We start from the raw sequence: 22311 nt of genomic DNA, 5'->3' as shown, positions 1-22311 counted from the left end.
GCATTGTACCTCCTCCCAAAGTCTCTGCTGGCCCCTTTGCAGAGGCATGCATGTGTGACTGTTGTATTTACCTGTATGGGATGCAGGGTTTTTGTTAAAGTTATTTTACAATGAAACCTAAATGCCCAGTCTGGACATCAAATTGTATTTCTAAACGAACGTCATTTCAGAAGGGATGCTAATTGTTCACTAAATCATGGTACTTTCTTCAAAGCGATAGTGTAACTTAACCAGGATGCAGGGCCGCCGAGAGTGGGTTCGGACCCCGGTGAAAATTTTTTTTCGGGTCCCCCAGCAAGGGCGGACTGGCTAAACAGGGCCGACAAGGGGTGGGGGGTGGAGAGCCGGGCCCCAGGTCCCCTTCCGGACCGCCGGGCCCCGGTAATTTGTAGCGGCTTCTCCCCCCTCTCGTCGGCCCTGCCAGGATGTGACACTTGAAGTGTGAAAACATCATCTCCTGTATACCTGTGTGAAAGATGGAAGAGCAAAGAATCCAGAGTTGTGCAGGGAAATGCTATTCTGCAGTGCAAATTGGAATAATTTAGTTAATTTCTGTTGGTTTGGAATGATCTAATTGTTTTGTGCTGCCACATCTCTGCCACTATCATAAGATGTTGCCTCCAATTTGGAGTACCTAAAACATACACAATTTTGTACTATTCTTTAGATTTATTTATCCTTCCGTTTGCATTATGTGCCTATTGCACATTTCCATAGGTACATTTCAAGGGTGTTGTGATATATTGCATATATACAGGGCTGAGAGAATAAGGATGAGCCAGAGACATACATGTACTGGATGCAGTTTTCAAATTATGGTACAGGGGGCCTGCTCCAACATGGCTAACAAGGAGTTAAGCCATTTATCTCAATGAGACCAGAAATGGAGCACTCAGTTGGAAGAGCGCACTGCATGCAAAATGGATATATACCAGCCTAATGGCAGATTCGGACACCCACATGTTTGCATTTCGGTGCCTATTTTTAAAAGTTGGTCTTGGTATATTTTAGGGTTTTGTGACTAAGGGTAAAATTTTCTAAAATGAGTAAATGACAGGTTCAAAAGTCCCATTTTTAAGAGTGACTAAGGCACTCAGAAATCTCTCCTTGAAAGTCAATGGAATCTAGGCTTCTAAGTGCCCAAGTCCTGTTTAAGAAAGGGTATTTTTGAAAATGTTATCCCAGGTCTTTTGGTGTATATATCTTCACAGAAAATCCAGTTACATGCAACTTAATTACAGACACTGATGATCCTCATTAAACTCTGATATTTGACTCTGCTAGTCACTTTTGTCCTCTGTCAGTTTAAAATTTATTCCAGGAAATAATAGCAGTTCCTTAACATGTCAAAATGAGTTGAGAAATTGTATCTTTCAGAATCCAGTTCAATCTCTTTTTCATACCAAGCAGATTATAACCCAGGTTTTTGTTATTTCAATGGTTTGAAACAGTTAATTGTCAAAACGTCTGTGGTGAACATGAAGGCAAAGGTATTTCCACTTCAAAAACTTTACAAACAAAAATTCATGAAATTAACTTCTCCATTAAATTAAGCATTATTTATGTTGAACATGTTTTTGTTTACATGCATTATCACCCTTCTGAATCCTTCCCATATGTTTGCTGCTTATTATATACACCTGACTACACAAACTAAGAATAATTGATTACACCTAGCTAACAATTAGAGTTCATCTTAGGGATTTTTTTATGTTTGGTTATTTGAAACAGGTTTCTGCAACTGTCAGGAAAGTATAAATCTTTGTCACAGACAATCACGCAGACAGCTACAGATAAAGACTTAAAGGTGAAATGAAATCGATTTAAAAAAAAAAGAAAGAAAGAAAGGAAGAAAAGGAAAGAATGCTTGATGAGAAGCCAAAGAATCCTTAACTTAATTCTTTACATGGTAGGAAACTGACTTTTAAAAAAATGAAATTAATACATATTCAAAAGAAACTTATTTTTGCTGTAGTATTTTTATTGTATTTCCAATATGACCTAATCAAAGGTAAGTGTCTCTCACACTGCTATATATTATGACCCAGTAATATATGGTATATCCTCATTAACAGGTGGCTGAGTACAATGACTGCAGATAATTGTAAACTCTTGGGGAACTGTCTTCCCAATATGTGTGTACAGTGCCTGGCACAAGGGGAGCACGTATCCTGATTGTGGCATCTAGGCACTACCACAATACAAATAATGAAGAATAGTGACTCTGAGTAGGATTTTCAGAAGTGCCTAAGTGGCACAGAAGCACAATTCTGTTCAAAGTCAATGAGACTTGTGCTCCTGAATCCCTTTGGCACTTTTAAAATCTCACCAATTTATCTCTGTAGTTCTGTAACATCAGTTGATCAGGAGGGTATTTGTTCTGCTACAGGAAGGGGATGAATAGGGAGAAGAGAAAAGTGGATGGTGGGCAGAATTAAGACATACACTTAAGGGAAAAAGAAAAGGGGAGAAGAAAGGAGGACATGATTTCATGAGGCACCAGCTCAAAAGAGGGATATAATCAGTAACAGGACTCAACATGAGAGGCCACATTGCAGCACCCTCTCTTGGACCACATACAGAAGAGGGTAGTTGTCCTCTGAGTCATTAAACAGACAGGAACCACCTATTACGGGAGTCTCTAAACCTAATAAAAAGAACGAGGAGTACTTGTGGCACCTTAGAGACTAACAAATTTATTTGGGCATAAGCTTTCATGGGCTAAAACCCACTTCATCGGATGCATGCAGTGGAAAATACAGTAGGAAGATATATATACACAGAGAACATGAAAAAATGGGTGTTGCTATACCAACTGTAATGAGACTAATCAATTAAGGTGGCCTATTATCAGCAGGAGAAAAAACTTTTGTCGTGATAATCACATTAGCCACACCATCAGAGGCTCGTTCACCTGCCAATGTGATATATGCCATCATGTGCCAGCAATGCCCCTCTGCCATGTACGTTGGCCAAACCAGACAGTCTCTACGCAAAAGAACAAATGGACACAAATCAGACATCAAGAATTATAACATTCAAAGACCAGTCGGAGAACACTTCAACCTCCCTGGTCACTCAATTACAGACCTAAAAGTCACAATTCTTCAACCAAAAAACTTCAAAAACAGACTCCAACGAGAAACTGCAGAACTGGACTTAATATGCAAACTGGACACCATTAAATTAGTCTTGAATAAAGACTGGGAGTGGATGAGTCATTACACAAAGTAAAAATTATTTCCCCAGGCTAATTTTTCCCCTACTGTTTTAAATGGGCCATCCTGATTATCACTACAAAAGTTTTTTTTTCTCCTGCTGATAATAGCCCGCCTTAATTGATTAGTCTCGTTGGAGTTGGTAAGGCAACACCCATTTTTTCATGTTCTCTGTGTATATATATCTTCCTACTGTATTTTCTATTGCATGCATCCGATGAAGTGGGTTTTAGCCCACGAAAGCTTATGCCCAAATAAATTTGTTAGTCTCTAAGGTGCCACAAGTACTCCTTGTTCTTTTTGCTGATTCAGACTAACACGCTACCACTCTGAAACCTCTAAACCTAATGTAAGAGTGAGAATCACTGCAGGCATGGCAGTAGCAGCTCTTGCTGGGTCACTTGTCGATACCCCATGCAAACCTGACAGCGACCTAACAAAATCTGTAAGTTAAAGGGAAATACATTTAAAATTCATAAAAGGAAATGCTCCTTTTTGCAGCATTATAGTCATACTGTCATAGGAAGTTATCTAAATTGTGTGGCTGAATTTGCAAGAGCATTGGATACTTTTATGTTCATTAATAACATTTGTAGTTATGCAGTCTAAGACTAGGATAATAGTAATCAACTTCCAGGTTAAAATAATTGCCTGTGAAGGTCAGAAAGGAATTCTGTTTCCAACCCATCCATGCACAGCCTAATACATAGCTGGGTGCAATACGGTGAGGAGGTTGTCACTTTCCTTTGGAGTGCCACAGAGTGGCTGCTGCAGAAAAGTAAATAACATGTTAGGTGGAGCAATATTTTGATCCAACTCATTAAACGGTTGCAGACCATTCAGCGTGGAACATGAGCTGTCCATAGATACATTAATATAGACAAGACACCAGGAAAATAAAGCAAAGAAATATGCAACATTTCTCAGAAAAGCCATGGAGGATGGTTGAAGATAAAAAAAAAAATAGGATAAATTCTCAGACTAGTTGATAAGTGAATTACAAACACTGGATATGTGGACATTCTTTGGAATTGACAAAGGATAGGGTTTTTTCATGACTAATCAGATGGAAGTTTGGGGGTTTAAGAATAAAAGTCAAAGTATTTCAAATGTTTTAAGTTGTTTTATTTGGACTTATAAATGGGTCCACCAAAAATCCAATACTAACCATTAGACTACCATTTGGGATTTGGGATTATCTGCTATGCTAAATGTTTAGGGCTAACAGCTCCAGACCTGCAAGCACTGAGGGATAAATGGCTGTTACCAGTTTTTAAGTTCCAAGTCCATATACGGAATAAATCTGATGACTGGAAGTGAGTTATGCAATGGATTAAACACACAGTCTTATTGGGAGAACAAAGGTTTACAAAGAAGAAACCCTTATCTCCAAAGCTTCAGTGAAACACTTAAAGCAAAATCATTTTGTTCTAGTGAAAAACAAAACAACACTTTACATACTCTAAATGAAAATTTTGAAAGAGAAGGGGGGAAAGTGGTGGGAGGGAGGATTTTAGCACTTAGTGAAATTGTGGACTGAAAGGAGTCTTAAGTTTAAAAGTCAAATTCAGCAGAGCACTTAAGCATGAATTTCACTTTATCATGATTAAATCTGAGTTTTGAGCATGTGTTTACAATTAAGCATGTGTTTAAATGCTTTTCTGAATCAGGGCCAAAAAGATTTATGTTAATACTTTATTTCCATAATCAAGGTCAGATAACTATTATCAGGAAACATAATAAGCCCTCTACTTGTATAAAGATATATTTTTATCTCACAATAATATTTGTAAAATGAAAATGTAAAATGGTTCTTGTTGGCCTACACATGTCAGCAGGTCCTCTCTAAAGAATGGGCACCATAAGTGTGGCCATTTGGGTTCATGAGAAGGAAGCAGAGGTGGCAACCCATGAGGAAAGAAGGGAGAAATAAATACTGGATATTGGATGGAGAGGAATGCTACCATAAAAAGGTGGTGGGGAAGCTATATGTAAGAACTTAGGGCCTGATCCTCCATTCCTTGTCCAATCAACTCTCCTCAGTTATTTCAATGGAAGCTTTGAGTGGGCAAGGAACGCAGGATCAGACCTCTAAATTTTTTTTAGGCCTGATTCATCATTGTGTCACCCCAGTTTTGACACTGGTGTAGCTCTCTTGATTTCAGTGGAGTCAGATTGGCATGAAACTGGAATGCCAGATGCATCAGTGAATCAGGGCCATTGTTTCTTTATAATGTACATTAAGGCAAAATATTTCACATCCCCCGCTGAATTTAGGTAATAGTGATTAGAAACCTTGGGATGAAATCCTGGCCCCAATTCAATCCAGAGGAGCTTTGCTTTTGACTTCTCTGGGGCCAGGATTTCACCCCGTGTCTGAAAACAGCACACAGTTACTATATCATTATTTGAAATATGTAACTAAAAGTGTTAATGTTTTCTTACCAAGAGGTGGTCCATGTGTTATAAGAATATCTATTCCATCTGGAATAAGGTTCCATTTCTCTAATAGTGCTTGGCCTCGTGGAAGATTAAAGCCCCAGCCATAAAACCAAGGTTGCCTGCCAAAAGAGGAGGAGAATGTCTTCAATGCTACTCATATGCATTGGTCATCTAATTAAAAAATGGAGACTGATTCTCCTGTTAAGGAATTTGGGGACACAAATAGCATTAGTTTCCTTCCCCCTACGTACAATGACACCATATCTGCATACAACAGTCATTATTTAATGTGCAGGAAATCAACAAGCTTATCAGCTTAAATATACAGTCTATTGTAAAATATTTATTGCATTCTTCTAATCGGTTTGAGAGGCAACAACTGTAGGAGTTGAAGTACCCTACATAGTGCTATACCTGGAGTTCCATTATATCTATTGGACCACCACTCTGAAGTGTGTGTGCGTATTATATTAAGGTATGGCCTTCTTCCCACTTTGGCCCTGATCTTACAATTGAATGGGCATGGGAAGAACCCTGCACACATACAGATCCAATTACGGGCTTGGGGCCATAATCCATATTATGTTTGGTTAACATTGGAAGCATCACACCAGAACAAACGTTTATTAAATTCATATATACTGTACAATTTTCCTCTGTCATCCACCACATTAATTGTTTATAAAATAAAATTTTACATATTCAAGATGTAGTATCTGATGAGAATTTATTTTAGGTTTGTTGTTTTTTTCAACACATTATTTATGGAACAGCTCATTATTAAGTGGTGGGATTATAATAAAGGCAGTCAGAATATAATTCATTTTTTTATGCAATCCCATTGATTAAAAAGCTATATTTCATAGTAATATCACTGTGGCAAATTATGACTTGCTGATGATGCTACAAGTCATGAAATGTGGGGCTAGTTTTGGGTTGCTTTTTTTTTTTTTTTTTTGGACAGACTGACTGGTGTTCTGGGCATATCCATATATGGAGAACAACAAATGGGCTGCTGTGATTTAATAAGGTTTACGATAATTGCAGCCTTAGTGTTTATAAATATGTACACATCAACCAGAGTTCTCCTTCAGATCTTACTTTGTTGAAGAAAGCTTTCCACTCCCTCATGGCATCCAAATGAAAAAGCGAGATTTCTTTTAAACAAATTCTCTGAACTACTCTTTGCATCATGTATGGCAAAGACAAAAGAGAATGCTCATGAAGCTATTATTCTTCCTCTTCTGATACTGATGCTTGACTACCACTTCAGAAATTAACACGTTGTCTGCAATCTTCGTGATCATCTATTTTTCACATCTCCTTTCGGAATGCTGTTAGACATGTGTATGCTGAAAATAACTGAAAAACACTGCATACTAAGAGAAATAAAGGAACACAGGCTATCCTAGAAGGGGAAGCAAACTGTAGTAGAAGAGCCCTCTAACAAGCAGAGCTTCTGCGGGAAGTTCCCCCTCCTTCCCATAGGTTAGAGGCCCAATTTCTCTAGAGCCAAAGTGTTGGGGCTCTGCAGTACTGGTTGAGGGCGGTGTCAAGCTAAGAGTCCATATCATGGTTCTGCATGGCCCGTTCTCCTGGCTAACTGTTAGCCTTCTGTGTGAAAACCTAACTGGAAGTTACTACTGTTGCAGCTGTGACCACCAATATCTCTCTCTTGGATCATTCCAATCCCTTTGGTGGGAGACAAAGAGGGTGAGTGCAGGAAAGAAAACTAATGGCAGCAAGGCTCCATTAGGAGACATGCTGACAAGGGTAGGGGTTGGCTGGGCAGCTCTACCTACCAAAGGGAGAATCAGGGATAGAACAGTGAGTTTCAGATCAGAGTTTTTTGATGAGCTTTTACCTTTCAGCGACTTTTTCCTTATGGGGTGCTCTCCCACCAGGAAGAGTAGCATGTGGCTCTAAGGTACATGGTTCCTCACCTTCCCACTGCTGGGATGGGAACTCTGCATCTATTCACTGGCTTATTCTGCAATAAGCTAGCAGTGATCTCTGCAGCCTTACTTACAGGTAAATATCGATTTGGCTGTCTTATATTAAGTCACTCTCTCCCTTGCCTTGCCGCCAGCCTGCATAGTTCCTCCAACTGTGAGAAGACTGGAGTCAACTGCCTCTATAAATGAAGGCAGTCTCATTTATCCAGAGAGAAGAAGGATGCTCCAGTGGTTCAGATACTAACTAGAAGCCCAGGTTTAAATCCCTGCTCTGAAACAGATTTCCTGTGTGAACTTGGTGAAGATAATAAAGATAAGTTCCCTACCTCACAGAAGTGTTGTGAGGATAAATATAATAAGGATTGTGAGCTGCTCAGCTGTTACAGTAATAGAGACTGTATAAGTACCATAGAGTTCTTACAGAGTTTTGGCCTGTTTCTTTGAAAAAAAACAAAAAACAAAACAAGGCTGCAGCCCAAGTCACAAATGCCAATGGCCTTCCTTCACTAGCGCCAAAAAAGAAATCCTAAGATGGCTGGTATTCTGGTCTCACACTCAATAAATTTTATTTAGTCAACAAATAATGTTTAGCCGCAGGCCCAAAATTAGTTTTCCACAAATATTCTTATGAACAAAACTTCACTTGCAAAAAGCGAATACGAAAAAAGGGGGAAATGTGACAATTAACACTTCAGTTTCCAACTGACCTGAAATGTTCCTGAGACATTTTTCTCCCACCCCTCCTCATCCAGGCCCTAACCAATACCCTTTGGAGTTAGTGGGAGTCTTTCCACTGACTTCAGTGGGCACTAGATCAGGCCTTCTATTCCCATGCTCTACAGAGATCATCAATGATTGTGGTGCACAAACAGGAAGCAAAATGTAACACAGCTGCTGTGCTCCCTGAGAAACAAATGGAGAGAAAAACACCAATATTTGCCAAAGAGAAAAGGTAAGAAATCAGTATAGAAAAAATAATTATTTTAAAGATACATTGGAGCATTAAAAAAAAAAAAAAAAAAAAAGAACCTCAACTGTCAAAGAACTTGACAGTGTCTAGTTGATTCCACTGAAATCCATAGGCTTATGGATCACATATATACATGTAAAATCCTAGTGGTTTGCCTGCCTCTATTAGGCCCATTATATACTTTTTTTTAAGTGTGTTTCTCTTTCTGAATAGGCATGTTCTGCAGCTTATTTAGACAAGGAATATTGTCCCCCTTTCCTCTCTCGCTTTGTGCCTGCAGTGCATATTTGCTTGAGTTAGGGTTTGGTGAGTTATGCATGCTGGAGCTGTTCTTTTGTGACTAGGAAATGTTAGAACTTGTGTGATTTGCCATTATGCTGTCTTTTATGGCAATCCCAGGAATGACAGAAATGTCTGGAATATTTCTGGCTAAAATCTGAAAGGATTCAGTGCATAATGTTAGTATTCTTTATATTAAATAAATTCATACACTTCAATGCCCAAACCACACAAAAGTAAAATCATTTTTATGTGCAGAGGGATTTTATCCCTCAAGTCTCTTCTTGTGAAATGTTATTACAAAACAGCCATCAAAGTTTCTGTGCAGGAAAAAAAAATCTACCCATATACACACGAACAATTGTCTGACCTGGAAATCATGTAAAGACAACTTTGTCTAATATTTCCATCCATCATAGAATGTGGAAGCAAAGTTACAGAGTTAAGATCTGATGCTTTTTTGGATCGCTTTTCTTAGTGTTTACTCAGTAAAAGTATAACTCTTTTATAAAATAGTTCACATAACTATCTATTTTATATTAATGTACTTAGGGAGAAAAATCTGCTGGTTCTAGAAAAGAAAGGTGCAAAAAATGTATTTGGCAATTAACACCTATACCATTAATGTACTTCATGTTAGGAGCCAAGTACCCATGATTAACAGTGTACTTTGATTTAGATTTTGCCTTCTTATAGCAAACAGCTATATCTTATTGAAATTCAGTGCTTTTATTATTATGACAGAAAAATGACTGACTACATATAAAGCTGTAGGGAGAAAAGTATATTGCAAGTGAATATGTTTACTGCACAATTAAGCTTGTGTAAAAAACACATGAACAAGTTTTACAGGTCAACTCGTCTTACGTACAAAAATGCCTGGATTCTCAAAATTTGTGCTAGCAATCGGATGTTGCTTTCTATACTGAATTTCTGTCTTTCTGTTCTAAAGAAACCATTGGAATAATTTTCTTACAGAATGATGGTTGCTATGACAACCATAGCAAATTTTCCTTTTCTGAAACAGATGTCTCATTTAGTTGAAAATTAGAATGTGAAAAACCCATGGGAAAAATTAATTCAAACTTTAACAGAACACTGACTACAATGTAATCGCTTATAGGTTAACCCCTTAACATCTTTCTGCACTCCTATAGTAACCTTCAAATAAACTCTAATTAAACCATTTTAACCTCCTATAAATGACCTTCTTAGCTATCATTGGCACTTTAGTTTTCTTTGACGTGTGCATTTCTGTTACCCATAATAACAGAGAAAAGTGGCATTAAAAAAGTGGTCAAACACATTACTCCCTTAACTATTTATCACTGTTTGTTCTTTTATTCAACCACCATTGGAAAGAGGAACAGTGCAGTTTGAGCGTTCTATTCTATTCTTCTGTCACTTAAATGGGGCATAACTTAGTTTTACATGTAATTTACTGCACAGGGCTGTGATTCATTACGTAAATCTGACCTGTAATTTATGTGAGAATTGAGGGTTTGTGTTCTTATACTGGTATACATCTCAAATTGCTTAGCAGATGTACTAATGGGTAAGGGATACACAAAAAGGGTACTGGAGTGGGCAAACCAAGCAATATATATGTATTCTCCTATCAGAAGAAGTGAGAGACTGAAATGTGTTTCTTTGTGGCTTTCATTTAACTGCTTAACTAGAAGGAACCATTACTACCTTCATCTACACTTACTAGCTGAACATAAAAACCATGATCATTGCAGGTCAGTTACACATGCACATCTCCAGAATTAGTACACAATTAAAAAAACATTCCAATTTATCGCATGACCCCCTAACTCCTGGCGGTCTGGTACACTGAAAGAACTTGGGGACTGCAAATTTTACTGCAGTAGCTTAATCAAGAATGTGCAGTCAATTGAGCCCAATTCTGCGACTGTTAGTTACATCACTGGTCTCAATGACATCAATGGGACTACTCACATGAGTAAGGGTTGTAGGATCAGACCCAGTGTCTACAAAGATGTATGGGTGACACTTGTCCTTTCTACCATTGCAGAATACTATTCATCAATGAGTAGTGTCTTGAGTACACCGTACAAGCAACAACAACATGTGCTAAAATTTCTGCTATGATGATCTCTCTTCTTGACTGACAGGCATTTCTGTGTCCCATTCAAGCAAGAGATTGCTCTAGTTTTCTCTTTGCTTATGATATATATTTAAAAGGATCACAGTGAAGTGTTACTCAGATTGATCCCCTGCGCAGAATTGCTATTTCTCTGTTGTAAATGAACAAGTAGGTATTAGCCCATCTTCATACAGAAACTCATTAGGAAAACAAATTGCTCAAAGTTAATCCACTCAGCTCCACTCCTATATACAATTATACAACTGCATATCTTGAACATTAAAAGATTGGCCCATGCATGCCTCAAGCCATACTGGCAAAAAGTACAGGTCAAGGAACATGGGCGTATGCAAAATTGCAGCCAACAGGCCAAGGACTGAATCAGAGAAGATAGAGCTGGAAAAGACTGCTTCAGGCCATCATGTCCATCCCCCAGGAACCCAGGCAGGATTTTCCCCAACAGGACACTTTTTAGTATTTTGTCTAGGCTTATTGTAAATGTGCAAGCAATTGGGGCTTCCATTACTTCCCCGGGAAGCTATTCCATAGCCCAATACATTTTACCGTTTGGAAATTCTGACTGATATTCAGTCTCAATTTTACCTTTCTCAGGGCAGTCTACACTTACTACAGCGGCACAGCTGCACTGCTGTAGTGCTTCATTGAAGATGCTACTATGCCGATGAGAGAGCTTCTCTCATCGGTATAGTTATTCCACTTCTGCGAGAGGTGGTAGCTGTGTCGATGCGAGAAGCCTTCCTGTCAACATAGAGCTGTCTACACTAGGTCAGTATAACTCTGTCACTCAGGGGTGTGGATTTTTCCACACCCCTGAGTGATGTAGTTATATGGATGTAAGTTTATTGTGTAGACCTGGCCTCAGTTTCATCTTATTATTCCTAGTTATACCTCTATGAACCACTTTAAATATTGTCCATGATTGCCTGGAGTTTATACCCTTCAGATGTTTGTAGTCTCATGTCCCTTATTATTGCATTAGTTGTCTTTTAGGCAACCTATGTTTAGCTTTTTAATCTTTCCTCAAAAGTCCCTCCAGTCCACTAATCATTTTTGTTGCTCTTCTCTGAACTCCCATCTTCAATTCTCTTCCCCGGTTCTCAAAGTGCCTTCATGATCCTGTCACATCATCTTTTGCTGGGGTTGGTTGTTCCCACAATGACTGTTAATGGGAAATCCAAAATGTTCTTACTGTGCTATCACTTGACCTTGTACCCAGAGGGTAGAAAACTATCTTGAATGGGCATGGTGACTAAAGTAGCTATTCATCATTTAGAGATAAGAAACTTTGATAGGGCAGTGTTTGTTTATAGGCTTTTCTATGGCATGCATCATCTTAGTTCATGAATACCTCACAAACGTTCACAGAAATGTAGGGCTGGAAGGGAACTTGAGAAATCATCCAGACCAGTCCCCTGCGCTGAGGCAGAACCAAGTAAACCCAGATCTTCCTAACAGGTGTTTGTCCAACCTGTTTTTAAAAACCTCCAGTGATGGGGATTCCACAGCTTCCCTTGGAAGCTTATTAGTGAGCTTAACTAACCTTGTAGTTAGAAAGTATTTCCTAATATCTAACCTAAATCTCCTTTGCTGCAGATTAAGCCCATTATTTCTTGTCCTACCTTCAGTGAACACGGAGGACTACTGATCACAGTCCTCTTTAGAACAGCCCTTAACGTATTTCAAGATGTTACCAGGCCCCTCCTCAGTCGTCTTTTCTCAATACTAAACATGCCTTGGTTTTTAAACCTTTCCTCTTAGGTCAGGTTTTCTAAATCTTTAATCATTTTGTTACTCTCCTCTGGACTCCGTCCACTTTGTCCATAACTTTCCTATATTGTAGTGCCCAGAACTGGACACAGTACTCCAGCTGAGGCCTAACCAGTGCCAAGTAAAGCGGAGCAATCACCTCCCATGTCTTACATATGACACTCCTTTTAACATACCCCAGAATAATATTAGCCTATTTAGGAATTGCATCACAATGTTGACTCATTCAATTTTTGATTCACTATCCTTTTCAGCAGTACTACCACCTAGCCAGTTATTCCTTATAACCCTATTATCCTCTAGGTGCTTACAAACTGATTGTTTAATAACTTATTCTAGTATCTTTCCAGGTATTGAAGTTAAGCTGACTGGTCTATAATTCCCTGAGTCCTCCCTTTCCCCCCTTTTAAAGATAGGCACTACGTTTGTCCTTTTCCGGTCCTCTGGGACCACACCCATCATCCATAGATTCTAAAAGATAATTGCTAACAGTTCCGAGATTGCTTCAGCTAGTTCCTTAATATCCCCAGGATGAATTTCATCAGCCCTGCCTACTTGAATATATCTAACTTATCTAAATATTCTTCAACCTGTTCTTTCCCCTATTTTGGTTTGCGTTCCTTCTCCTTTTTTGTTAATATTGTGCTGAGTATCTGGTCATCATTGACCTTTTTAGTGAAGACTGAAACAAAATGGGTGTAAAGCACCTCAGCCTTCTTGATGTCATCAGTTATTAGCTCTTCCTTCCCTGTTAAGTAGAGGACCAACAAGTTCCTTCATCTTTCTCTTGCTCCAAAGATATTTAAAGAACCTCTTCTTATTGCCTTTTATGTCCCTTATTAGGTGTAACTCATTTTGTGCCTTAGACTTCCTGATTTTGTCCCTACATGCTTGTGCTATTATTTTTGTACTCCTCATTTGCAATTACTCCATGTTTCACTTTTTCTAGGATTCCCTTTTCATTTCCAGGTCATTAAAGATCTCCTAATGGAGCCATATTTGCCTCTTACTATTCTTCCTATCTTTCCTTTGCACTGGAATAGTTTGCAGTTATGCCTGTAATATTGTCTCCTTCCAAAACTGCCAGCTCTCCTGAACTCTTTCTTCCCCTTAGATTTTCTTCCTATGAGACCTTAGGTACCAGTTCTCTGAGTTTGTTAAAGTCTGCTTTTAAAAAAATTCTTTATTATTATTATTATTCTGCTGCTCTCACTCCTTCCTTTCCTTCCTGAACAGGGTTTAGCAAATAGAAATAAATGAGGTTTAGAAATGGGAGATGAGAATGATTGGAAACATAGAAAAATGTGCACATGAGACCAGTTGAAAAGACTGGGACTGTTTACATTTAAAAGGAGATCTATAAAAGGGGACATGATAGGGATATACAAAACAGTTTACTGTATTGAGAAAGTAGATCAGTCAATCACTTATATTCACTATCAAAATTCACTATAAATTCAAGAACAGAACATTAAATGAAACTGAAAGGCAGCACATTTAAAACTAATAAGGAAATACTTTTTTACACAATGCATGATTGGCCTGTGGAACTCATTGCCACAAGATATCACAGGCCAAGAGGTCAGCAATATTCAAAGAGAGATTGGGCATTTATATGTGTACAAGAACATCTAGAATTACAATAGAAAGGATTAAAATAGCAAGATCATTGGAAGAGATTAAACCTTCATGCTTCAGGGCATAAACCAATCTCTAACTGGTGTACATTAGAAAGGGAGTTTTCTGGGGGTAGGTTATTCCATAACTACCTCCTGCAGGGTTTCCTGTACCTTCCTCTGAAGCAGCTGGCTCTGGCCACTGTTGGATTCAGGATACTGGACTAGATGGACAATTGATCTCATCTGGTATGGCAACGCTTATATTTCTGTGTTTGCAATATATCCTCATACACCCCTATGAAGTAAGCAAACATTATCATACCCATTTTAAGGAGGAGGATCTGAAACAAAGGCCTGGTCCACACTACCCCCCCACTTCGGACTAAGGTACGCAAATTCAGCTACGTTAATAACGTAGCTGAATTCGAAGTACCTTAGTTCGAACTTACCGCGGGTCCAGACGTGGCAGGCAGGCTCCCCCGTCGATGCCGCGTACTCCTCTCGCCGAGCTGGAGTACCGGCGTCGACGGCGAGCACTTCCGGGATCGATCCGGGATCGATTTATCGCGTCTAGACAAGATCGATCCCAGAACATCGATTGCCTGCCGTCGGACCCGGAGGTAAGTGACTTGCCCAATGCCACAAGGAAATCTGTGACAAAGCAATGAATTCAGATTAGCTTTCCTGATTATCAGTCTAGTGCCTTAGCCACAACAGCATCTTTTTCCCATTGTGGAGAAGCTTGCAATACCTCTGTTTTTGCTATACATGCTCAGTGGATAAAAAGCTACGGTATCCAGGGCTGTCATTTCTGCAACTTTCAATATAACTGATTTAAAAAAAAAAAAAAAAAGGGGGGAAAGCAGTCCAAAAATTGGAGTAGGGCCCTTTGTCAGTAATTATTTTTTCCATTTCTAGTTACACATGAAACCATTCATCTTTTGTTTAGTGAAGGACTTCAGACATCTCTGACTGGAAAGAAGAAAGACTGAATAGTGACTAATATGAATTGATCATTTCTAAACATGAATCTGTTATAAAATAATGAAAAATAAAATGAAATCTATTTTATCTCCATACCAAGAAAAAGCAGGATAACAGGCAAGGAGAAAAATTCCTGAAGTGCTGATTTTCAAAACAAGCCAGTACCAATGGAAGTAGATTCTTTCATTCTGCTGGAAGCCAAATGGAAATCTCCCAGTTGACGTTAAAAAAAAGAAAATCACTCAAACTTTAATGATGAACTGGACTAAGAAGCAAAGAAATTCAACACTAGAGATAAAATCCTATCACTACTTAATATCGGGATGTCTGCTCACCCTATTAAAGGGACTGTCCCGATATTAGGGGCTTTGTTTTAGATACGCAATTATACCCCTCCACCCCCTCCGGGAAAAAAGATGTCCCGATTTTTCACACTTGCTATCTGGTCACCCTACTACTTAATGACTAAACACTGTGTAGTAGACTGAGCATAGGACTAACAAGCTTATTTCCTGAAATGTCAGGAATTGTTTCCTCAGTTTCTCATCTCCAGAGAGTTAATCCCAATATCAGAGTGCAGCCAGGTCCTTGGGGCTACGCACAGTAAAGTGGCAGTTTCCTATGGAATCATTTCCATAGCGGCATAGTAGCAAAGGGAAACAAAAGCATGAAAAGTGGAGCAGCACTATTTTTTGAGGTCCTACAGTCCACTTGGGAGTTACCATCTTGTTTGAAATGTAGAGCTCCTCAGGAATGAACCAATCAGCAAGGGAAGACAAAATCAAAATTCATCCATGCATGGACCCTTTCAAAGATTTTTTTTCTTCACTGCCAAAAGAAATGGCCTCCTTCCCCATTTGGAGGTCTCATGGAGTAGGGTTGGGGTCTCCTTACAGAAGTCTACTATAGACCTCTCTGGCCTTTTTCTTAAGGGCATCTCTTGTCCTTTGTATGGCAATCGAGCTGAAGAAGAGCCTCTGCTCTGGAGAAGGGTGAAGAGGGGGGGAACACTGAATGAAGCATCTATCACGAGGTGAAACTCACCCCTGTGCAAAGGGCCAGAAAATTACTACTTAAGTCCCATTAATTTAAGTAATGACTAGGCCTTGTGCTGGCCCATGGCACAAGGGTGAATTTTATCCAGAGAGGAAATGTAACCCCAAATAAAGATTAGCCTTTGAGGCTATAAAGCTCAAAGTACTTGTGAAACTTCCATGGACTTTTGAATAAGACAAAACAAGATTAAATGCATTCAAAATCCACAAAAAAAGGCCTGAACAGGAGCCACTTTTCAGTTTAGAAAAATGTAAATCTCACCAGATTTACATTTTTCTTTCAAAATTCCAGGAGTAATTAGACCATATGGACCTGCTCCCTGCCAATTTTGTTTTTTACAAAAATCAAAACCCATTTTGAGTTAAATGAGCATAAAAATGCTTCCAAAACCAATAAATAATGAGTGCATCTATATGTATAAAGTATATTATTTTTAACACGTATAATTTAGCAACAGCTGAATTTATTTCTTGTTTAAAAAAAAAAGGGCTCCTATGCTGACACCTTGTGTGCCAAGTTTCCACCTGAACTGAACTAAAAACAGCTCCGTTAATTCACCCTTAAGTATGGCAGTGCAAACTCATTGCTATGATAATTTTCTATACCTGCAGCTTATGGCTTGAGATAAGCTTCTTATAAAGTACACAAGGATGTTCAGCTTAGCTGGCTGGGAATTCTGACATATCCTTTTGAAAAAGACACATATGTGCAAGACCTTCACCTGGTGTAAATCAGACAGTTCCATTCACTTTGGCAGAGCTATGTGGTACCAACCAGGTGAGGATCTGGCCCATAATGCTTTGCAACAGAACTTCAGATAGTCTAGTGTCATGGCCAGGGAAGAGGCTGTTAACAATGATGGATTTAAATTTTATCAAAATAGATTTTAAAAGCTCCACAGGATGCTTTATGATATTGTCTCTTTCTTGGGCATTAGCACAAGCAGGCAGAGTCCCCAGAATGATGACACAGGCATGAGCTCAGTAACAGCAGAACACGTAATTGTTACTGTTCCCCTCCAAGGGCTGATGCTACTGACTCCAAAATCCTTCATCTTCTCTCCCCCCCCCCTCCCCCACCCGGCAGAAAACACTCCTCCTCTGCCCTTCCTCTCAGGGTTACTTGCAGGGTCAGGAACCCTTCTCAGGAGGAGCCACACCCTTTAGGGACTGTCTGTGGATGTGCCCCACACAGGCAGACCCAGCCAGCACAGTCACTCTGCTACAATATAAAACTGTTGCTCTGCTTATTGGCTCCACAGGAAGGGATGGACTAACGTTCCCCTCCTCCAAAGGGGGAGCAGGGAAAGAACTGGTATATGGTGCATCAGAATTTGTTCCTTGGTGGGCTTATGGGGTGGTGCAGCTAAGCGCTGCCTTTTACTCAGGTTGGCTTGTAAAATTACCATCTAGTCACCAAGTCTGTGCATCGATTGTGCCTGAATCTAAGGAGATGTATACAAGCTGTTGGGAACAAGGTAGTGGTGGTGGTGAAATAGAAGCAATCCTCAGCTAGGGTAAATCTTTATAGCTCCATCAAAGTCAATGGAGCTAAGACAATTTACACCAGCTGAGGATCTGCTCCCAGGAGTGGTGTGTCTGCAAACCAGTTATCTGTTTGTGTTTTCCTTACTTGGAATATTGCCAAGGGGCTCCACTGTTCCCAACGAAAGACAAAGCACAGTAGATTAAGGCTGGCATTATGTGGGGGTTTACATCTTCCTCTGAAACATCCTGCAGTAGCTACTGTCGGAGACTGGAAACCCGACTGCAGATGGGTCATTGGTAGCTGGAAGTTCTTTTGTTAATGCAAAAATAAAGACACTTAAAATCAGCTCTTGCTCACAAAATTAAACTTTTAAGTAAATGTGAAAAAGAAAAGAGAAAACTGCTCTTGGGTATTGCTGTTTCACTCTTGTGGTTTATGAACCGCGTGAAAGGGAAGCATTCCCTGTAGTGAAATTACAGGTCTCTTATTCTATAGGTCTTAAATTAAAAACTAGCTGAATCCAAAGTGGACTAGTTGACTGGATCTGAAGAGTCAATTATTTCTTTTAAGTAACTGAAATTGAACTACTTTGCCCAAATACAATATACAAATAACAATTATTGTTCAAGAAAGGATATTTCCCCCCTAAACTAATTAAATCAGGGAAGTATATTTTTCTACTATCCTCAAATTTAATTAAAACTAAAGATATTTGTATTGAAGTAAGCAAATGCAAATTTCATTCATGGAAAAATCTTACAGAATATTAAAGTTACCCAATGTGGACAAAGATATTACAATAAACAAAGTAATTTTAGCACCCACAAAACATGCTCTGAAAATAACTATAAATGATATAACTATATAGAGATATACACACACATATAATTCTCCACAGACTTGCACTTTGTGCAATCATTTGTGCTGTAAAGTGGGTATAAAATGCTACCATTCAGATTTGGTAACAATTTAAAGTCACTTTGCACACATGTAAATGACTCCACAAAGTGCAGCACAGTGAAGCATCAATCCCTATCTATAATACACAAATACATGTGGGTACGTAATCTGCAAGGTGGTTTAACTCACTGTTTTCACTGTTCCAGTACTGAGTATTACCAATCCTCAGCCTTGGACTAATGTAATTTTGGAGAGAAATCTTATTTGGGAGGAAATATTTTGTGGCAGATTGATTAAAAAATAAATAGCAAGTATTTGAAGCTTCTCAGAGGCTTGAACTCTTATAATAAATCCTAGGGGAAATAAATTGTGGGCAGAGTGCAGCTAAAGTGCTCAAGAGTGATTTATCATATGGTTCTGCAATTTATCTCCATTACAGATGTGGTATATGATATGTATAGTATTACACATATACAATCACTCATAGTGTATATCAAAACTATATGCTAACACCCGACATGTTCATTTAACATGTAATGGAAGACTAATCTTGAGTAATGGGAGTTCAGTTTTTTGTTTTACTTTTTTTTTTTTTTTCTAGCACCGTAAAAGCAATTTTTCCTACCGTACATCAGTCACTTGACTGAATACTACAGTACAAATTAAGGATCCTATCCTGAGTTCTGAGGAACTACTCACATCAGTTAAGGAACTCATGTGCATAGTCTTTGTAGGATGGGTCCTGTATTTCCTACATTTTCAAGTTATATCATGGGAAAAAATTTCCAAAAAAAGTTTTGCTACTCAAAATGCATTCATTTTAAGCAATATGCTGTTAGCCAATGAAACGGATTCAGGCAAAAACTTGTTTGTTAGTTTACACAGTTATAAATACAGGCTACATGCACTTCTCAAGTCTTGCTTTCTGCTATTTGAGAATCTTTTACATTTCAAGTGTTATTCAATATGAAAAAACCTGAACATCCGAATTTAATAGCTCATCAAAATCATTTTTGCAGGAAGTACCATTCATATGATCTTCCAGATGCTGCAAATTAAACTCTAGTGTTATGGTTTTAAGCATTTTTAGACACAGCACTTTCCAAAAATGGAATATAGTTTCTGATAAGTACAGAATAGGAAAAAAAAAGTCACTCCATCATTCCATTCAAACAGCGGTTCTCAAACTTTAGAAACCCGAGGACCCCCATTTTGATTTAAAATTTTTCACGGACCTCCAAGCCAGCTTCTAATTTTCCCCAGGGGTGCTCAGCCCCCATTCCACCCCTTCCTCTGCCCCACCTCTTCCCACCCCTGTTCCTCCAGCCTATTTCCGCCCCCTTCCCCGAGCGTGCCCTGTCCCTGCTCCTCCCCCTCCCTCCCAGCGCCTCCTGCACACCGCTGAACAGCTGTTCCACGGCATGCAGGAGGCACTGGGAGGAAGGAGTTGATCACTGGGGCTGGCAGCCCCGGACATGACTCGTGGACCCCCTGGAGTACCCTTGCAGACCCCCACGGGTCCGCGGACCCCAGTTTGAGAACCGCTGCATTAAAATATAATTAAACCTGGTTTTACTTGCTCCAGACTGTAATTAATATCTTTCACCAGAATGATCAATTTTGTTTTCTCTTTTCTAAAAATGTTCCTATTCTTTATGCATCTGTCACATGTTCCATTTACTGAACACCTGAAATAAAACATCTTCAGCAGTCTCACCATAATGCTACAGCCGTATCAGGCTTAAGATGTCAAACCTTTCCCCAAAACACCAGTATATATGATATGCCTCAATTTTCAATAACTAGGGGAGTCTATTATTCACACTCATGATTTTCATTTTCCTGGAGAAGCATGTCAGTCTGCCTAAATTACTCATTATATTGCATACCTCCAATGGATTGGTTAAAAAACAGCTCCAATCCCAGGGCTTTTAACAACACAGAACATCCATCTTTTTAAAAAAATATATTTCTGAGCTATCAAAACCCAGCATCCTGTAACAGGCACTGCCAGAGCTAGACATTAAAACATGCAACTAGCTTAAAAATCTAATTAAACTGAGATCTGCAGGAATTTTAAATTGCAATTTTCTTTTTGCTTAAGGTAACAGTACAGAGGTAATTCTGCTCTGACTACCCCCATTCTAAACTGATGAACTGAAGATGGGGAAGGGGGATGTAACATAAGATGAAAATCTCCTTTTCTGTATAGCAGCTTCTGTGCCATTCTGCCCCAGACCATAGGATGGAGAGCCCATTTATGTATGGGTGTGGGTGTGTGAGAGAGAGCATAAAGAAATACGGGAAAGAGGTTTTCTCAGATCACTTTGCATATGTCTATGCTGCAGCTGGGACGTGCCTCCCAGCCAGGTAGACAGATACACGCCAACTCCACTCAAGCTAACACACTAAATATAGCCGTGGAGATAGGTGGTGGCGTGGGCTAGCCCCTCCCACTCCAACCTTGGACCCACGGGGTTAAGTGGGCTTGTACTCGGGTGGCTACCCAGTGCTTCGACATCCACACTGCTATTTTTAGTCCACTAGCTCAAGCAGAGCTCACATGTGTCTGTCCACCCAGGCTGGCAGGCATGCTCCAGGTGCAGTGTAGACCGACCCTTTGAGGCAGAACAGCAATTTGAGTATTTTGTTTGCATTTTAGAAATAGGAGTCTGACATTTACCATCTAATATTGCTGCTGCTGTACCTGTGAGCCATACTCCCAATGGAGGGAGCGGGGGACGACTAATATTTAACATGGTATGTTAAATGGAGTAAATCTTTGATTTTAATACAATTTCATTTTAATTGATGTGCACCTCAGTGACTGTAAAGATTTGTACAAGGCCTGGCAAAACAAACATTAGATGATTCATCACTGGCAAAATGAAAGTGCGTCCCTCTTGTGAAATGAACCTATAAATCTTTGTTACATTATCTTACTGACGGAGACCGAGCTCAGTGAGGAATGAAAACTATGATAACTGTTTGGTAAGGTGGAGAGGAAAGACAGAGGGCACCAAAATGGAGGCTCAGATTGCAGAAGGGTGTGAACTGGCATAAAGCAAAAGCAAGCTGGACTAATTTGTCACTTTGCCATTTTTACCTAAACGATTACTAACCGTATAACTAAAGTTACCATTCCCCTCCCTGAATGGATGTAGCAGAGTCCCACACAAAAATCAGAGCTACAAACTCAGGACTGCAATGGAATAAATAGTTAGCCTGAATAAGCCAAGCAGGACTTGGCTCTCAATATTACATCAGAGGTAAATTGAGTCAAGAGGAACAGTAACAGCTAGGACCAGAATTGCAAATTCAACATTACAAACAGTGGAGTGTGGATTTTGATCTTTAGTGGCCAGATTTTTCCCTGTGTTAAGGTTGTTTTTGCACCAGTCTGAAAGCTGATGTAAAGTAAAGCAGCCTGAAGACTGTTCTGTTTTATGGCAGGGATCAGCCACACCACACTCCTGGGCATTACTAAGCACAACAGAGGAAC

The 22311-nt window shown here is 39.3% G+C and overlaps 1 protein-coding gene across 1 annotated transcript in view; it reads right to left on the bottom strand.

Moving 5' to 3' along the window:
• Positions 1-22311, bottom strand: part of MPPED1 (metallophosphoesterase domain containing 1) — a 58770-nt gene that overhangs the window by 5049 nt on the left and 31410 nt on the right. The window contains exon 4 of the mRNA XM_065423307.1: positions 5664-5779. Within this exon, the coding sequence (XP_065279379.1) occupies positions 5664-5779 (116 nt within the window). The remainder of the gene's footprint in view (positions 1-5663; positions 5780-22311) is intronic.

This window comes from Emys orbicularis, chromosome 1, assembly GCF_028017835.1.
Source record: "Emys orbicularis isolate rEmyOrb1 chromosome 1, rEmyOrb1.hap1, whole genome shotgun sequence".
Taxonomy (NCBI): domain Eukaryota; kingdom Metazoa; phylum Chordata; order Testudines; family Emydidae; genus Emys; species Emys orbicularis.
Note: the sequence above shows the minus strand (reverse complement) of the source record. Positions and strands in the feature narration are given on the sequence as shown.